Raw genomic sequence first — 17,073 nt, 5'->3', positions numbered from 1 at the left:
AAAAAATGATCGAAAAAGTACTGCAGAATGCCTGAACGGTTTCTTATTTGTTGAGCGCTGATTGGCTAAAATATTCAGCGCGGGATGAGGCGCAGTTAATGTAACAATATTGGAACAAAATGTGGATTTTGTTGAGAGAAACTTCACAGATGGATATAAAAATAAAGGTTTTAAGATAAAAAGTAAATTGTCCTATTTAGAGAAACCTTGATTGCTAGGTAATGAATTATTCAGGCTAATTGCCTGTATAATATTATGAGTTAACTATAATTTTTACCCAACATGGAACTGACACATTTGTTGATCTTTATGAAATGTATTTGAAAGCAAAGGCCATATTACTGTTGTTGCAAAAGCAGTATGTAATATTATATACAATATATACATCATTTTACATACAAATATACAAAATGTTAATAAATAAACCCCATGATACTAAAAATTGATATGAAACTAGGAGACTAACCACTTCACACACACTGATTTAGAAATTGCAGGATGCTAATAGTTGCTTGTATAAAATAATAGTATGGATTTTATAGACAAATGTTCAACAAATTCACCAGGTTCTAAAAGAATATTTCACCATTCAAGCATTCTGTGACTCCTAAATCAGGGTGTATGCTACACATCTGAACGATGACAGTTAATTTTGTTTGGCAAATTTTAAATATAACTACAAAAATATAACTATAATTCTACCTACAGTACAGCTAAATAATATTTTTAAATATTCCTACCTACACTAACATAAAGTTAATTGCAAATAGATATAACTAGAATCTTTTTAGTCGATCTTTGCTCTTTTTTGATCCAATAGCCTGTTTTCTCTTTTTCACATTGTTTATTTTCATCTGACACTTGCCTGTTTTGTGATTTTTATCAACTTTTTTCTGGCATAAGGCACAAAAGATTTCTTGGCATTCAGCACACTCACACGTGTTGTTGTCAGTCTTTCTCGAAGGTGAACCACACATGGGACATTTCATGCGTTCAAATGTTGACATTATGTTAGTTTTCACTGCCCCAATTCCCGCAGTTGATTGTTTATCTTCTGGAGTCCATATTGTGTTATGGTCCTTCACTGAAAATGGTGTCCGTTGTGGAACGGAATAATCGAACTTAGTGTGATGGCCAAGATTTTCCTAAAAATAAATTATAAACATCATTTTCTCTTTTGATAGACAAAGTTACCTTCAAATAATTCAGGCAACCTGCATATGGATCCAAGATAAGCAAATACACACCTTTCCTTTGCGCATCACATGTTGCATTCGACCAGAAATGAACTGATCAAGTCTTGGTGAGGCGATCCGATCTTTCTTACAAATTTTCCTCCACAGCTTTGACACAGAAGCAACCCTGAAATACAAGTTAACTTGGCATTAAAATTCACCCTGGTGAGATTATATTCCCTTACATCTGCATTTACAAAATATGACAAAAAGGCTAGTATGCTACCAAGCCAGAATTCACCTTTGCAGATCCCGTGGCTCCAAATAGCTGAAGATCTGCTTGCAAATCTCCTCGCAATTCATATTTACAAGTTCTTTAATAAAATCTGTTTTCTTTTCCATCATACGTCTACCAATGATCTTGAAAGGGTAAGGTGTGCTACCCTGGTTTCCCTCCATCTTGCCATCAGAAGCACACTGGTCAAAATTCAGCTTGAGTCTAGTGTTATCTTCTAGACCTGAGCATGTATCTTCATCACTACTTTCATCGCTTGGATAGTCGATATTTGCGCTTAAACGACCTTCATTTATCGAGAAATTTTCAGATTCTTTTAGTGTGTTCATATCTTTACTTTGCAATGGTTTCCTTGGTTGTGTGCATGGGGTCATATAAACCGAGCTAGCCTCGACATTAAACGGTAAATGCTTGGCAAAGTCTTCAGGATAACCAAACAATCTTTCATTCTGGCTTTGAGATCGGCTGTGGGTTCGTTCTCGAGGTTTATTGCTGCAAGGCGGACTCATGAACGCTGAAGGTATTTCCTCAGGTCCCAATCCAAGCCTGGATCGGCTTCGTAACCTTCGCTTTGTAGCCAACAAATGGTTTGTTTGACATAACATCAACGATTCACTTCTTTCTCGCTTCTGCTTTATGTCAACAGTCTGTGGAGGGCTCAACGGTGCCGATGAATAGTTTTCCAAGTCGGCATTGCGTTTCGATGCCTTCTTTCCGACTGGCGTGTTCATGCACATTTTCTCCAAAGATCGAGAAAGGCCGCGTGTTTCACCCGCAAAACCTCCTTCTGCCATTCTACGATAAATAAACTCTCGTATGCCAAGATATGGTTTTGAAAACACTTAGAAAACAGCAAAAAGGACAAATTTTTAGCAACCACTTCTCTGTTGGAACGTAAATTGCTTGAATGAGTTGAATCCAAGTTTTAAAATTTGCCTCATCACGACATCGTAAACCGCCGCCAAAGTTGTCAGCCAATCAAATACGAGAATGTCCTTCTAACAACCAATCAGAATGTAGCGCATGCCGCAAGCCATCGAGACCCAGGAACTGCGCCTGCAAAAACCCGCGGGGTATTTTCCCGCGTTGACCAAAAGGACGCTAATTATTCAACAAATTGAAATTAACGACCTCGTTAATGGCGCTAACAAGCGTCTTTGTTCAAAACTCTATACAAATTAATATTCAAATAATTTTAGGAATATATTATTTGTTAACCCCAGAAGAGCGGCAGCTTATTTAATTAAAGCCAAACAGGAAATGCGAAAATCCAGTTTTAAATTCACTCACTTTGACTTTTTTGTGTAATGATTGTAGCAAATGTTATCACTCAATTAATCCAGAACACTAAGAATTTAGTTTGAAATCACTGTTTTGCATCTAAATTAGGAAAATGATAAGAAACAGTTTTTAAATGCATATGAGAACAAGTTTTCACATTCACAATCCCATCCCATGTTTTCAGAATGCAGACAGAGTAATGAACACAAGAAACAATAAGATTTCACATAAAGTTTTTATAATATGATAAATTTCCTTTTAACAAATAGGAGTTTTAAAACAATAGGAAAAACATAATAATACGTCGTGTCCATGTTTATTTTTCTTCAATGTTCTCTTGACAAATTACTTCTTTGGTTCTTGTGGTGTCTGTTCACGAGCTTGATGAGCATGGAGGACATTGACCGCTTCATCAACCTTGGCAGAGAGTGCATCACGGAACTCCAACATATGCAGCAACTCTGCATTGTCAATCTCCAACAACATGCCAGTGATCTTGCCAGCCAGATCAGGGTGGGTTGTTTGAATGAGAGGGAAGAGACGCTCTCCCAACATCTGCTTCTGATCAGCAGCTGATGCCTGTGCCAGCACTGATGGATTGAGCACTTCTTGACCCTAAACACACACATGTGTTGTTAAAATGCAATAACTATTGATAAATACATTGGGTTTATTCATGTACAATTTTGAATGAAGTTCATAGCTTTACTTACAGGTATAGCAATGCCAGTTTGAGCAGCGTTAGCAGCATTAGCTGGAGGTTGCTGTCCCGCACCAGGTTGATTGACAGCTGGCCGATACCTTTGGTTACGTGGTCCAGCAGGCACAGGGTTGACCCGTCCTGGAACACCAGCACCCGCAGGTCCAACTCGTGACTGCTGCTGGTTGTGACCGACAGGTCGTGGCGTTCGCTGCATCCTTGCACGGTTAACCATTGGGCCTGGGTACGCACCAGGCTGGCCTCGTACAGTCTGGGTGGGGAACCTTGTTCGGACCACTTGAGGTGGAAACAATGCTGGACGTTGGCCCTGCAAAATGAAAACAGATTAAGCTCTCACATTTCCATAGCAGCTAATAGCTAGAAAATACTCCAATAAAAGGAAATACAAAATAGGATGATCAAGCTACTTACAGGTGGGAATGTTGCCATGGCAGGATAGAACCCACTAGTAAACATTTGCCCAACAGGTTGAGTTCCTTGTGGTATCATTCTACCAGCAACACGCTGCATGTGTTGTGCAGCAAGCTGTGCCTGTCTCTCCTCCTTGCGTTGAGCAAGGGCAACATACAAAGGTTTGGTCATCACAATCTGACCGTTCTTCTCGGTCACAGCCTTGGTTGCTTCCTCCGGAGATTGGAAACAAACAAAACCAAAACCTGAAATTCATATCACAAACTTCAAGAAATTGCACAAACATTTGCTTACTGCCAACAGAAATTCAACAATGTCCATACCTTTAGAGTTGCCCTTATCATCTCTCATGACCTTAGCGCTGGTGATGGTACCATAGTTCTCAAATTCCTTTCTCAACCGAGTGTCGTCAATGGTCTCCTCAAGGTTCTTGATGTACAAGTTAACACCTTGGAACTGGTTGATGCGTTCCATCTTCTGCTGCTGGAAGCGACGACGAAGTTCCGCTTGTCGCTCTGATCTCTTCTGTGCACGACCGCAGTACAAGATCTTCCCGTTCATCTCCTTCTCGTTGATCTCTTCTACAGCCTAACAAAGAAGAAACACTGCTATATTGGTTGATATTCAATAGATTACCATTACCCAAAAGGTTACCATACCTTGCCAGCACTATCAGGTTCAGCAAAACTGACAAAGCCAAAGCCTTTGCTTTTGCCATCTTCAGTTCTCATGACTTTCATGCTCTGGATCTCACCAAACGGCTCAAAGAGTTTCTTCATATCTTCGTCGGAGAAATCGTCACCAAAATTTTTCACATAAACATTAGTGAATTTCCTCGGTGCGTCACCAAGTTGCTCAATACGCTCTTTCCTTGACATCCATTTGCCGACAAACCTGTCAAGTGTGAAGATTCGGTTACCAGAAATTCTACTAGCAACATTTAAATACAAAATGCACAAAAAATATCATGGTTTGGTCAGGAAGCTTTGAATCAGCTTTAATTTTTGACTGTTGGAATTCAGGTTCCAGAATAAACATGCTAATGACACAATCATTAAGTTTATTATACACAATTTCGCCTGCTATGAAGGTATTCTGGCTAGATTGTTTTGGTAATTTATTTTGCTTTTTGTAACATTGGGGGTCAAAGCACAACAAATCTATTTTTGGCCACTCCCTGCTATTGCATCACACACAATGACACGTGTAGTAAAAAATTCTTTCAAACATCTCAATACTCTTGCTCTACCTTTAAAAAATACACTCTATATTTGGCCACAGATTTGTACTGCTTTACCAAAAAAAAGAACATCTAGGCCTAAAACAATACTCACACTTTCTTGTCGTTCAACAACATGCCATTGACTTTCTCGATAGCTTGATCGGCAGCTTCCTGAGTCTCAAAATGAACATAACCAAAACCTTTGGATCCTTCGTTCTCATCTAACGCAATCTTACAAGAAAGGATGTTGCCAAAAGCGCTGAAAGTGTCGTACAGAGCTTTGTTATCGATTCCTTTATCGAGATTTTTGATAAAGATGTTCCCAACGCCAGATCTTCGAAGAGAGGGATCGCGTTGACACCACATAATTCGACATGGCCGCCCCTTTATAGGTTCAAAATTCATCGTATCCAACGCTCTTTCAGCTAGAAAAAGAAACAAACAGTTGTGAAGAATAGTTCATCATTTAGGTTAGGGGTATTACTTGTTCAATTTTATAAAAAGAGTGCTCAAATCGCCGTCATACCGTCAGCTGATTGTTGAAAGTTGACATAAGCATAACCCAAAGAACGTCGAGTTGCCAAATCACGACAAACACGAATCGATACCACGGGGCCAGTCTGGCTGAATTTGTCAAAAAGGACAGCTTCGTTGACATCAGGAGCTAAATCTCCAACATAAAGCGTAGCCATAGGATAATTACTTGGAGCTGCAGCATTCATCTTGTACTTTTTAGTTCGGCTTTCGTTTTACTAAATGCGACACGTTTCCGATTTCGGTTGCAGCAGAGCTTGATTTTTTTAGCTTTTTCAATGGTTTTTCAATTTTTTTGGTTTATTTTTTGTTTCTGTTAGTTTTCGGCTAACAATTCTTGTATTTTCTGATTTTTTTTGTTTGTTTTTCTTAAAATTAACGACGGTTTAGACTAACCAACTGCGCCAGGTTAAAATGACTACGCGATAATGGCGGAAAGCGAACAAGGGAAGTGAATGCGTGATTTTCGCCCCTTAATATACCACAGGCCACCCCGAAAGAATTATACAACGCTCTATGATTGGTTGATGTTGTATGATACGTCATTTGAGAATGCATCATTGCATGTTCCTATTACATCATTTTGATGGACCGGAAAATATTCTAATTTGCATATCCTTGTAGGACGTATATTGTACGTCTTTCTATGTTCCACCATTTTTTACTCACAAGAAAGATAGTTTTATAAGAAGTAATTCTCTTTAATTGATTGAAGAAAGTGTACACTTGTGAATAAGATCTTTTTCTCCAAGAAAATTAACACCGTTCACTTGCCAATGTTGAACTGTCACAACATCACAATCTTAAAGTTGACTGTGACGCACAAGTGGTTTCCGAAGGTTTGACTTCTGTAATTCCCCTAACACGGTTAAAATTGAAAGCAAACACATAAAATAATCAAATAAAGAACATTAATAAAGTTTCATGCAAATTTCTTCTAGATATAATAAAAATGTTAATTTGCAAAATTTTTTAAAAATACACCTGACTTATCACACAGTGCAATCGAAACGGAAGAGGTAAAGAGTGGAGAACCAGTGTTAAGATTTCTTCAAGTTGCAAGAATTAGAGAAATCCGGTGTTTACCATAAACACAATGAAGCAGTATTTGGTTGGATAATAAATTTGTCAGAAATGTTCACTTGTGTTTACGTGTGCATTAACTCTGAGCTTTTGGCGTTTGCTGACGCAGTTAATTATTAGTGCAATTAGAATTTCGAACATCAAACACACAAAACTCAAGCAAATTTTATTAAAATTTTGTTGTTTGTCTAGACGACGAAAGTTTGTGACCACGTTTGTTGTCACGCATACGAGAACTGGTCGACATGAAGCTTGACTATGGGTTGTGGCGCCTCAACTGAAAGAAAGGATTCGAAGGAACCTCAAAAAGTGTCCGGGGATAATAAGGAGAATGCAGATGTAGAGAAATTGAATGAAACTATAAATGCAGATAAAGCAAACAATCTTACCTTTGAGAGTGATAAAAAAAGCAACGAGGTTAACGATGTCATTTCACAAGTATCACTGGAAGTTTTGATCTCGAAACCGACTAAGCCAAAGAACGCTATTATCGTTAAGAATACTTCAACAAAATCGCAGCGTCCCAAGGAACTCAATCAAGTGCAGGCGTGGGGGAAAAAGAGCTCAAGAAACGAAACAAATTTTCTCGAAGATTTAAGAATACAGCGTAGTGATAATAATCCTTTTTATGAGCGAGAATACGAGTTAAGAGAAGTGGATGAAACGTCGAGATTCATCGGAGCAGACAGCGGAATGATCATAGATGATGATTCTGTAAGCGAGATTTCAAATTCCGACTCTTCAAATCAGCCAGTGAAGATTAACAGAGAGGTGAGTGCTGGTTTATGTATTTCTTGGAATATGACAGAACTATAGACATGCTGGAGAGAGGTTTGTCACCTTGTACTAGCGTGATTAGCGTCTGTCAGCTGTAATATGGTTGCTAGGATTACCACAATATTTGTTGGAAGATAACTTCATCTGATCATGAAAGACGTGACGTGTTTTCCGCTTGCATTGACCTTTAAAGGAGAGTTTAGCCATGCTAGAGTTTGGTTGGATTCCTCAATAAAGATATCTCGCGATTGATGTCTTTAGGGTGATCAGGAGGAGAGTTTTGACGTTTCAAAAATAATCGACGTGGAGAAATTTAGAGCAGCCAACATTCATGTTGATGACAATAATGACAATAACAATGGTAAAAGGAAATTGTCAGGGGAAGTTCAAAAACTGAACAGGTATTTTGTAGAATTTATCTTCATGATTGATTCCAGGAGTCATTGCAGTGCCTCTACGCTTAAACCTGAGTCAAACGCTTTTTCCTGTTAGTCTGTAGAGGTTAGTAGGATGAGTTATTAGCCACATTGGCTATCTTAGACAGAATACCTAAATCACTGTACTGTGATTTCCTTCCTATAGCCCCAGTGATAATGGTGAAGAAGGATCATACAAGGATGATTTCTACAATGAAGATGATAAACACTTGATTGAAAGTATTGAGAAGGAATTCACGATAACACAACACAACTTTTTACCAGGTCAAATTGTGAACTGAAGTAAAACAACATATTTCTGCCTGAAGTAGTTGAACACAATCTTTGTCATATTTTTAAATCCAAAGAGAGTAAAGCATTTTTTACAACATTCATTTCTCCCTTCAACAATGCTTCCAACTGTCTCATTCTGTCAGACAAACCATTGCTATTCTCAGATAATATCCTTGCAATATCCTTTTGATAATTATCCAAGATAGACTTCAAAATTTCTCTGGACAGTATGTGCATTAAAACTCTGTTTTCATCTGATACTTCAAGGCTCTCAATACATAGAGATTTTAAGTCAATTTTTGAATCATCTTCTAAACACAGCAGCTTCAAAACTGTCTCTAGGCTCCAGGACAGCCCATTTAGTGAACAAAAGAATGTTGCTTCAAGGTTATATTTGCTCACAACATCACACATCCTTTTTGATAAACATCTGTTAAATTTTGCTGCCGTGTCATACACAAGTGTTGACTCAATTTTGACAGAGCTATGGCAGTTGTTGGCCAGGATAAAGCCATACTCGATGAGCAATTTCCTGTTGCTATGAGGGCCATAGTTTATAAATACCTGACCACCTTTCTTCACCCTTGTTTTAGCATATATCTCATAACATTGTTTCTCCCCAAAATATCCTGCTTGAATCTACATAAATCAACAATTGCTTATAAGTACATATACCTGTGTACACACTGCATATCTATTTTCTTACAAATAAGAATTTGTGGTATTCAATATCAATCAGAAGAAGCTTAAAGCATGCAACACTGGCATAAAAGACTGATAGACTTTTTGTAAGAGTCCTTTAATAGCATCTGCCAATAACATTAATGCTCCAATCAATATGGCACACTCCACATCCGGAGCTAGACCCTGGTTAGATAAGGTGGGCTGGTTTGCCCAGTGTGGGCCCTTGGTAGCTGGCTCTGATATTTAGTATGATGGGTGATCACAGGCTCTGATATTTCATTAATGCAGCATTATTTACCTGTACATCAGAGGAATGGTTTAGAAGATCTAGTAATGGTGCTAAACAACAGGCCATTTCTCCTTGGTTAGAAAGACCAAACTTTGATTCTCCACACAAGTATACACATCTTGTATTAACAGCATTCCAGGCCCATCTCACATCATTGAATGATAATTCCACACTATTTTTCTTCATCTCATCTGAAATAAATTGCTTTAACGACAAGTAACATTCCCTAATGCTCTTCAACTGAGCTTGACCATGTTCCATAAAGAATTTTGGCGCATGACTTAATTCATGATGGTTAAAATATGCAGGGGTATTGTACTGTGACGGCAGCATGGTAACATATGGTGACCAGAATGATTTGTTACCAAGGGACTTCTCCACAATGAGAAAGAGACAAAGCAGATCAATGGTAGTGAGGTTTGGTCTTTTCACTTGACTTATTCCATCAGTATAGTAATTCCTGAAATATTTTGAAGATGTTTGAGTATATTTTGATCCTACAAAGTAATGATTTTCAATCTAACTTTTCAATCAGACCTCAGCACATCCCCAGTAATCAACAATCTTCTTGGAACTGATATCAACAAATCACCATCATTTATCTGTCGTGTAGCCATTAACCCTCTACCAGTACCAGGGAAGATGGCAGGTCGCATTTTATGAAATACAACACCATTCTCCTTAGCCCATTGAAACAATTCAATATACTCTGGTTTCTGAGAGAGTGAGATTATCTTGGCTCCTTTTAGTCGTCTCTTTTGTCTTTGACGCCAAGTACGACCTTTAGTTTGCCTCGACATGAACACTTAGCAGTACTGCAGTAATTTAGGAAGGTTTTAAATTAAAATGGTAATTTAGAATTGCATTTTAGACGCAAAAATTCCCGCCTACCCGAGGAAGCTTTGGTAGTTTGGTCCAAATTTTGAAGTGACCGAGGCAGTGCACGGGTGCTGGCACTAGTAATTTTTGTGTTTCAACAAAGCGGCAAAATTTAAATTTCCAAAATCTTCGGATTTTTTTTCACACAAAAATAATCATTTTTGAACAGAAAATGTATAAATAAACAACATATGATATCATATTTGATCTGAGGAAAGGAAAATGGCGCTAAAACTGACCGAAGAGCGTAGTTTTGATGGGGATTTTGAGTTTGATGCTCCGCAGTGGATCGACTTTGAAAGCGAACGAGACCAAATAGAGAAAATGAAAGAGATGGTGAGATTTCGATTGGATTTTTAAGAACTTAAAACGAGTAATATTTATACCCAATTTGGCGAATTATAGATTCCTACTGTGTGTTAACTGCGTTCCTACTATGTGTTTGTATCATAATAAATAATTTCTGTACAATCAATGTGTTGTTATGACTTGTATCAATATTCATTGAATACAGTGATGTACGATATTAATTGTCTGATCTGACATTTTTCCTCAGTGATCAGTATGATTGGTGGTTTCAGAAAGTTCACCCATCTCACTCACCCCATGTTAACTCGCCCGAAAAGAAACCAGTTTTGCGAAAAACTGCCCAGCTCGGTTTTGAGAGCTCAAAGTTATCAAGTGATAAAAAAATTGGCAAATGTAGCTTACCAACAGGAAAATCCAGTCTGGCTGGTGGTAAGAGTGATCTTATTGGTAAATCCTCCTCTAATGTGGGAGATTCTGAGTGCCTAGTAGATAAAGATCACAACAGTATTGGTGAAACCAGCAGTTTACAAGGAGATAAAAGTGTTAAAAGGCCTCGGAAATGTTGGCAGCTGAAAGGAGAAAGCTCATTCAGCTTTTCACCACAGCCATTGTCAAGTATACCGAAAGGTAATTTCCAAATAGAAATGATTTCCAAAATAGATAGTGATATATTGCATTCATATACCAACTTTCATTATTCTAGATTTACAGCCACAAAGAAGCAGTTCCAATAGTCTATCAAAAAAGAACTCTGAATTACCATCAAGAAGCAGCGCAGGTGTTTCTGCTTCGCCTGCAGCAGTCACCTCACCATTGAAGAAATATCCAGTGAAAAACAAAGTTTTGAAGACAGCAAGACGCTCTTGTCCACAAAGATTGCAACGTCCTGCATGGGTAAAGCCAAGAAATTAAATTTGACCTTTTTTTAATTGGTATTAAGTGAAAAACTGTGAAGTAAAGAATCATGGTGAATGCTTTTGTCTAGAATGAAAATGCAATGAAAAACAAAAATGATGATATTTTGGATGAAGAGATAAAGATGATTATTGAGCAGCACAATAGAAAAATCCTCAGCAAACGATCAGAATATGATTTAAATGGTAGAAAGACAAGGAAGACTACAACGCCAGTGAAACCATCACGGGTATGTTTGCACATGGTAGTGGGTTAGGCTATGAATCTTATGTATATAAAACAATGTTCAATTGACTAACATTATAGATTTTATCTACATACTGGAGTAAAACCTGTTTATATTATTTAGAAGGAAAATATAAAACCAGCGGGTACTAGTAAAGAGATTCAGTCGATTGAAACAGACATGGAGTTGCAAGAATTAATTGAAAAGCACAACAATCGTGTTCGGATGAAACATGCTGAAAAATCAGAGTATGATTTGAATGGTCGACGAATACGAAGAGGAAACACCACTGTTGTTACACCAACATCAAAGGTAGGCAATACTTACATCATACCATTCACCAGCCCTTCAGCCTACCCTGATTCAGTACATATTCAGCATTCAAAGAGATGCATGTTCATCACTGTTTCAGCCAAAGTCCCACTCAGATCAGACAACACCAACGAAAGCAAAGAGTCTCCATAGATCACATGGAACCAACACGAAAAGAAAAAAATCATCCACCTCAAAAAATCCAGAAACAGCTTCCAAGGAAGATAAGACTGCAGCCATCTCTAAACATACTAAAGTCTCAAGTACAGACTTTGAACATGAAATGCAAGAATTAATTAATCTTCACAACTCAAGGCTTGCTGCCAAAAAAGCAAAAAAGAAATAAAGATTATTAGAAATTTGGATAGTTATAGTGTAAAGCATGTATGAAAAATTGCATTAGGCATTCTTTGGAAAAACATCAAATTTTCTATTCATATTGTTTTAAAAATAAATAATAAAGTCAGTTTAGCTGAAAGTTGTCAAACTCTGAACAAAAAAAACAACCTGAGGTTCTGTGATAAACAAAATCGATAGCATAGCAGAATTCAAAGCAAGTGTAAATACCAATATTTTCATGTCATGTTTCATAAGTGTTTGAAAAGAGAAAAATATTCCAAGGGTTGAATAAGGAAAAATGTGAGATTAAAGTATTATAACCTGACGTCTACTGATATTCCACATTTTTTACCCGTAATACGACTGGTACAGAAGTGCAAGGAATCATTCCAATTTCTGTTATCACCATGGAAACAAAGTCAGAAGGAGTGACATCATATACTAAATTTAGGAGATTGAGCGAGTCTAGTTGTCGCCAGTTTTGAAGTGTCTCTGACCCAACTGCATTCCGGTCTGGAATAAGATCGTCAGGATCACCTTGGGTGAATAAGATATTACAAAAGAAACTATGATTTCTAGTTTCTGTATTCAGAGCTTTGCTATCTTCTTTATTCAGGACTGAATCTCGATGCAGTAGCATTAACAATTCCAAAATCTATAGCAACCTTTAACCACTGCAACTGTATAACATTGCCATGCATTTATGCAAGCATATTTTTAGGTGATAAATTTGGCCAAGCAATTATAAAAACTAATGCCAGCCAATAAATGTAGTTGGTACATTGAATTCTACTGTCAACATTCGAAGCAACACAAAGTAGTTTTATGACTTACCTAGTTCGTTGAACACAAATGCATCTGTCTGTACTCGATCGCAAAACTTGTAAGTCTCACAACAGACCAGAACAGGAACATTGGATCTCTTTGCTACCAAGCTTACCATAGCTGAACCAACTCTGGACATCACACAACCGTTAGCTAACAGAGCATGAGCACCAAGGAATACTTTTGAAACCTTACATTGTAGAAAATAAAAGAAGAAAAGAAAATATTAGTACTGATGTGTTTTCACCTTAGATTTACAATGTCATGCTCCTAGATGAACATAGTGGTTAACACACATGTCTAAAGGTATCCAATGTGAACTTTAAAATATTTACCTCTTTCATGAGATAAGCCAATGATGTTATTTGTGCATATGAGCACTTTATGCCATGTTTCAACAATTGTTTAAGACAGTGAATTCCTGCAAAAATTTTTTTTTAAAAATTAACTTCAGAGGAACAGCCAGGTTAATGAAAAGAGACAGTTGTGTATCTGGTCAGCTTATAATCTCTTACCCTCATTCTTTGGTCTTGAATCTACAACTATAACCCTGAATTTCTTTCCACTGTGAAACGCATCTTTTAAAATCTTTGTGATCAGAGATGAACTGAAATATTTAAATTGAATGATGGTGAGGTAGAAAACAAACGCTTTACCACGTCGTACACATGAATCTTACCAGGCATATGTCATAATGACATCACCATCATGGACTTTCTGAATGGAGTAGGTTTTAGAAATTGCTTCACCAGCAAGAAATATTTTCTCTTTGATGAACTTGTCAACCTTCTCTATCAAATTTGCCTTTGCCTAAAAAATGGAAGAGAGTTTAGCTATTAGACAAAACCATGATTATCTTTTAATCATCGATTTAGTGAGTCCAGTCATACATGCTCAGGAACAAAAGTGGTACAATATATCCACTATCATTTTAACATCAGAGCCTGGTTGTACAGAAGCTGGACCAACCTTTATACAACTGGCCGCAGTGCACGACTTATTGGCTACGGTATGGAATTATCATATACCTGTTTTTCAGACATGCTAGGTGGTGTTTGCGTAATCTGCAGCTTAAGGTATTTAATTGCATTTCCCATGCTGACCGAGAGCGGACGACATTGTGTCAGAAACCTAAATATAAAAAGAAAACATGAAAAAATGCACACCATTTTCATATAGATACAAAAAGATGTTAAAATAAGATGACTAAGGTACTTCAAACTCACGTAATATTTGGTTTTAGTTTAGCTTCCAAGTCTCTTGATAACTCTTTTTGAAGAGGTGTTGAGTAGTCAGCAATCACCTAGTGTACCATCAAGAGTAGAACTATTTAGTCAAATACAGTCTAATGTGGTATAATTTGTCAATACAAGGATGGTACTAAAGATGAAATATTAATAGTGACATGATGTACCTGTTTTAGGGCTGCTAGAAGTGAGACACATCTGGCATTTGAGCCACAAATGATCCCCTCTGCATGTTGTAGACCCAGTTTTATAATAGCTGGATGGATGCTGCCAGATCTGAAGCTTAATAATTTGATAAACTAATGTTAGAACAGTTCATAAGATTTACTTATCAATTAATGAATAAAAATCTTAAATAAAATATCTCAAATCTAGTTGCAGATAGAGCAATCTTGAAGCTTACTTAATCTCCTTAGTCAAAGTTTGCTGTCTTTCATACTGATGAAGATGTGAAAAAAGACCAACTTTCTTCTGCACTGATGTACGTTGTGGGACATTCTCTTTTGCAAGTTTTTTAGCAATTCTCTTTTGTAGCTTCTCGTTATCAGCTTGAACACTTGATAAGACTCGAATCTCTGCTCTTCCAGCTTTTCATAGAGAATATAACAGAGATTTAATAGTTAGTTGTGATTTAGATGACCATTTCAAAGGCTCCCCACATCTCTTTCTAAGATCTTGGCATGTTTTAAATCTTACCATCAACATTTCCCTTGGTCTTGGTGGTTGTGTCTTGTTTTTGACTCTTGGCTAGCCTCTGAGCTTCCTATGAAAACAGTTTGATTAATTGTGATGATCAGTTTTTTCTCCATCTGATTTTGACATGCAGGGACATAAGTTGATCCCCTAAGAATCTTCCATCCTAAGAGCCAAATTCTCAGCTGTTAATCTCAAACCTGTTTAGCTCTCCTCTCAGCTTTCAGTTCTGCTTTTGATTTAGTTGAATCACTTGCTGTGTCTTTTGTTGCATCTTTCACCACATCTTTAACTGGCTTTAGTTCCTCTGAAGTTGTTTGACCACTCGGATGTTTACCTTTGGCTGCACGTTGAGCCTCCTTAACAACAGATTTAGTAATTTAATGGAGCTAAATACAATCAAGTTGGGTGATTCTCTCCAATCACACAAGGTACATTGCTATCTGAGCCTATTTCCACAGGCTTCATATTCCAAGTGTAACTAAAAAGAATAGCAATGTCACGTATGATCAGAGGATCACACAATTGCTTCTTCATAAGATGCCACTTACTGGAGAAAACTCTAATTTAACCATGAAAATATGCAACACTAGGATGAGATGAAGTATTGGAGTACTAAGACAATATTTAGTCTAACTTAAAGTGCTATATAATATTGTACAGACTGATCTATAAAGATTGTTTCCATCATAAGTTGGTTTTTTTACCTGTTTTGCTCTTCTTTCTGCCTTTAGTTGTGCTTTCGACTTTCCTTCTCCCTGGGCCTGGCTTCCACCTCCAGAATAATTCCCTTTTGATTTCTGCTTGCTTGTGCCTGGCTTAGAAGCACCAGCACTGTCTTCCATTATCCCCTTCCAGAACCAGTCACTTTTACTATCTAAGTTATGGGAATTTCATGAATCATGAGAAACAAATCACAAAGTCCACCATTCCACCTTAATACAATGACTCAAGCTCGTACCCAGGCTTTACATCATGTTACGCTTCCAACCACGCACATTGCGTGGCTCTTGCGTGGGTACACGCATTTTGGATGAATTTGAATAATTATACAGGGGGGGGCTTAGCGAATATACAGTACTGTACAGTAGTGCATAGTACAGGGGGGAGCTTGGGGGGACACCAAGCCCCCTAGCGTGCTCGTTCTCCTCGCCACTGATCTCACATAGACACTGTACTGCTAAGATGCTACTGATGGCTTTAAAGCACTGAATGGTTACGCTGTTGTTATAAGAAAGGAATAAAGATCTCTGCTAAAAACAACTCGTGTGAAAAAAACAAAACCTGACCCATGATTTCCTGCCAGCACATTGTCGCATTCGGGTCGGACGAATGTCTAATGAAGTGACATGTGAGCTTCTCTCATAGTAAAATAAAGACGATTAGCGGAAAAGTTCTTTGGCACCAGCAACACGATATTCTCCTTGTTTATCCTTGCTAAATATATCCCTGGCAAGGATGAATATGGGGAAGTGGTTGCCTGGTTGATGCTCTTAATATATCTCATGAATGGCTTCTTTCAATGTCATATAAAGAGAACTTGGAAAAAATCGCTGACAATGCGTGTGTTAAATCATTCGCTGCATTACACATCTCGTTTTAGGTCTAAATATGTCATCATTTTGAGAACTACGGAAAGAAAACTGTTTATACTGAAAACCCAAGTTTGAAATATCATGCCAAAATATAACCTTTGAAACCCTTTATCTCAAGAGCGCGGTTCAACTTTGCTTCTAAAAATATTCTAAAAACAATTTGCTTTTAAAAACACATCAAATACCTACGAGGATCGTGTCTTATATCAACTGTTTCTGCTGAAAGTGCCACCTCAGTTTGTATTATTGACGTCTTAGCTAAGATCGTCATAGGATGAATATGAGCAGCTGTTTATACCTGCTAAATATATAATACCGCACGTCTGCAGGTCTGACACTTCACAAAAGACGTAAATTGAAAAGATAAAAAAAAATTAAGAAAATAATCCGATAAACGTAGTTAAACGTCGTTATTGGGTCAAACTGATCTAATAACTAAGAAAGTGGAGAGCTAGGAGAGTTGTTGGACGGCATATTGTGAATTTTTTGTAAATTCTAGGGAAACGTTAGTTAGTCCTGACGAAAAGCTGAAAGATAAGCATTTAAATGAG

At 37.5% G+C, this 17,073-nt stretch overlaps 5 protein-coding genes across 7 annotated transcripts; 1 reads left to right on the top strand and 4 right to left on the bottom strand.

Annotated features, from left to right (window-relative positions):
- Positions 1 to 568: 568 nt before the first annotated feature.
- On the bottom strand, positions 569 to 2,376 carry LOC114528519. The gene is made up of 3 exons (XM_028550176.1): positions 1,477 to 2,376; positions 1,248 to 1,362; positions 569 to 1,145 (listed from the first exon to the last, which is right to left on the bottom strand). Exons 1-3 carry the CDS (start codon positions 2,262 to 2,264, stop codon positions 777 to 779), a joined length of 1,272 nt encoding a protein of 423 aa, XP_028405977.1. The 5' UTR covers positions 2,265 to 2,376; the 3' UTR covers positions 569 to 776.
- A 639-nt stretch (positions 2,377 to 3,015) lies between these two features.
- On the bottom strand, positions 3,016 to 6,099 carry LOC114528609 (polyadenylate-binding protein 4-like). Its single transcript, XM_028550275.1, has 7 exons — positions 5,632 to 6,099; positions 5,218 to 5,530; positions 4,543 to 4,777; positions 4,207 to 4,471; positions 3,884 to 4,128; positions 3,465 to 3,779; positions 3,016 to 3,366 (listed from the first exon to the last, which is right to left on the bottom strand). Exons 1-7 carry the CDS (start codon positions 5,825 to 5,827, stop codon positions 3,097 to 3,099), a joined length of 1,839 nt encoding a protein of 612 aa, XP_028406076.1. The 5' UTR covers positions 5,828 to 6,099; the 3' UTR covers positions 3,016 to 3,096.
- Positions 6,100 to 6,222: 123 nt separating this feature from the next.
- Positions 6,223 to 8,237, top strand: LOC114528624 (protein PFF0380w-like). The gene is made up of 4 exons (XM_028550293.1): positions 6,223 to 6,658; positions 6,915 to 7,493; positions 7,761 to 7,900; positions 8,082 to 8,237. Exons 2-4 carry the CDS (start codon positions 6,981 to 6,983, stop codon positions 8,215 to 8,217), a joined length of 789 nt encoding a protein of 262 aa, XP_028406094.1. The 5' UTR covers positions 6,223 to 6,658; positions 6,915 to 6,980; the 3' UTR covers positions 8,218 to 8,237.
- A 15-nt stretch (positions 8,238 to 8,252) lies between these two features.
- On the bottom strand, positions 8,253 to 11,222 carry LOC114528619 (SET domain-containing protein 4-like). Of its 3 annotated transcripts, XM_028550286.1 has the most exons (5): positions 11,131 to 11,222; positions 10,773 to 10,852; positions 9,720 to 9,997; positions 9,192 to 9,642; positions 8,253 to 8,848 (listed from the first exon to the last, which is right to left on the bottom strand). In XM_028550286.1, exons 3-5 carry the CDS (start codon positions 9,980 to 9,982, stop codon positions 8,264 to 8,266), a joined length of 1,299 nt encoding a protein of 432 aa, XP_028406087.1. In that variant the 5' UTR covers positions 9,983 to 9,997; positions 10,773 to 10,852; positions 11,131 to 11,222; the 3' UTR covers positions 8,253 to 8,263. The 3 variants fall into 3 exon arrangements, with proteins under 3 accessions (XP_028406087.1, XP_028406088.1, XP_028406089.1); XM_028550287.1 differs by lacking the exon at positions 11,131 to 11,222 and having other exon boundaries at positions 10,773 to 10,867; XM_028550288.1 differs by lacking the exons at positions 10,773 to 10,852; positions 11,131 to 11,222 and having other exon boundaries at positions 9,720 to 10,277.
- A 1,254-nt stretch (positions 11,223 to 12,476) lies between these two features.
- LOC114528613 (translation initiation factor eIF-2B subunit delta-like) lies at positions 12,477 to 16,779 on the bottom strand. The gene is made up of 13 exons (XM_028550279.1): positions 16,712 to 16,779; positions 15,635 to 15,804; positions 15,128 to 15,286; positions 14,931 to 14,997; positions 14,638 to 14,821; positions 14,402 to 14,516; positions 14,214 to 14,290; positions 14,016 to 14,118; positions 13,667 to 13,797; positions 13,503 to 13,594; positions 13,323 to 13,408; positions 12,997 to 13,177; positions 12,477 to 12,699 (listed from the first exon to the last, which is right to left on the bottom strand). The coding sequence occupies exons 2-13, from the start codon at positions 15,770 to 15,772 to the stop codon at positions 12,491 to 12,493; spliced, it is 1,542 nt and encodes a 513-aa protein (XP_028406080.1). The 5' UTR covers positions 15,773 to 15,804; positions 16,712 to 16,779; the 3' UTR covers positions 12,477 to 12,490.
- Positions 16,780 to 17,073: the final 294 nt, after the last annotated feature.

Source organism: Dendronephthya gigantea, unplaced genomic scaffold, assembly GCF_004324835.1.
Source record: "Dendronephthya gigantea isolate DGI-Jeju-01 unplaced genomic scaffold, DenGig_1.0 000050F, whole genome shotgun sequence".
NCBI classification, from domain to species: domain Eukaryota; kingdom Metazoa; phylum Cnidaria; class Anthozoa; order Malacalcyonacea; family Nephtheidae; genus Dendronephthya; species Dendronephthya gigantea.
This window is presented reverse-complemented; position numbering and strand designations above follow the sequence as displayed.

Coding starts and splice junctions, on each gene's coding strand:
- LOC114528519 (XM_028550176.1), bottom strand. CDS start 2,264: ATGGCAGAAGGAGGTTTTGCGGGTGAAACACGCGGCCTTTCTCGATCT. Junction 1,363..1,476: donor GAGCCACGGGATCTGCAAAG/GTGAATTCTGGC, acceptor CTTGTATTTCAG/GGTTGCTTCTGTGTCAAAGC. Junction 1,146..1,247: donor ATGTGATGCGCAAAGGAAAG/GTGTGTATTTGC, acceptor ATTTATTTTTAG/GAAAATCTTGGCCATCACAC.
- LOC114528609 (XM_028550275.1), bottom strand. CDS start 5,827: ATGAATGCTGCAGCTCCAAGTAATTATCCTATGGCTACGCTTTATGTT. Junction 5,531..5,631: donor CTTTCAACAATCAGCTGACG/GTATGACGGCGA, acceptor TTCTTTTTCTAG/CTGAAAGAGCGTTGGATACG. Junction 4,778..5,217: donor TTGTTGAACGACAAGAAAGT/GTGAGTATTGTT, acceptor CACACTTGACAG/GTTTGTCGGCAAATGGATGT.
- LOC114528624 (XM_028550293.1), top strand. CDS start 6,981: ATGGGTTGTGGCGCCTCAACTGAAAGAAAGGATTCGAAGGAACCTCAA. Junction 7,494..7,760: donor CAGTGAAGATTAACAGAGAG/GTGAGTGCTGGT, acceptor TGATGTCTTTAG/GGTGATCAGGAGGAGAGTTT. Junction 7,901..8,081: donor GAAGTTCAAAAACTGAACAG/GTATTTTGTAGA, acceptor TCCTTCCTATAG/CCCCAGTGATAATGGTGAAG.
- LOC114528619 (XM_028550286.1), bottom strand. CDS start 9,982: ATGTCGAGGCAAACTAAAGGTCGTACTTGGCGTCAAAGACAAAAGAGA. Junction 9,643..9,719: donor ATTACTGGGGATGTGCTGAG/GTCTGATTGAAA, acceptor AAAATATTTCAG/GAATTACTATACTGATGGAA. Junction 8,849..9,191: donor ACCATTCCTCTGATGTACAG/GTAAATAATGCT, acceptor TGATTTATGTAG/ATTCAAGCAGGATATTTTGG.
- LOC114528613 (XM_028550279.1), bottom strand. CDS start 15,772: ATGGAAGACAGTGCTGGTGCTTCTAAGCCAGGCACAAGCAAGCAGAAA. Junction 15,287..15,634: donor CAGAAAGAAGAGCAAAACAG/GTAAAAAAACCA, acceptor TCTGTTGTTAAG/GAGGCTCAACGTGCAGCCAA. Junction 13,798..14,015: donor CTAGCATGTCTGAAAAACAG/GTATATGATAAT, acceptor TCCATTTTTTAG/GCAAAGGCAAATTTGATAGA.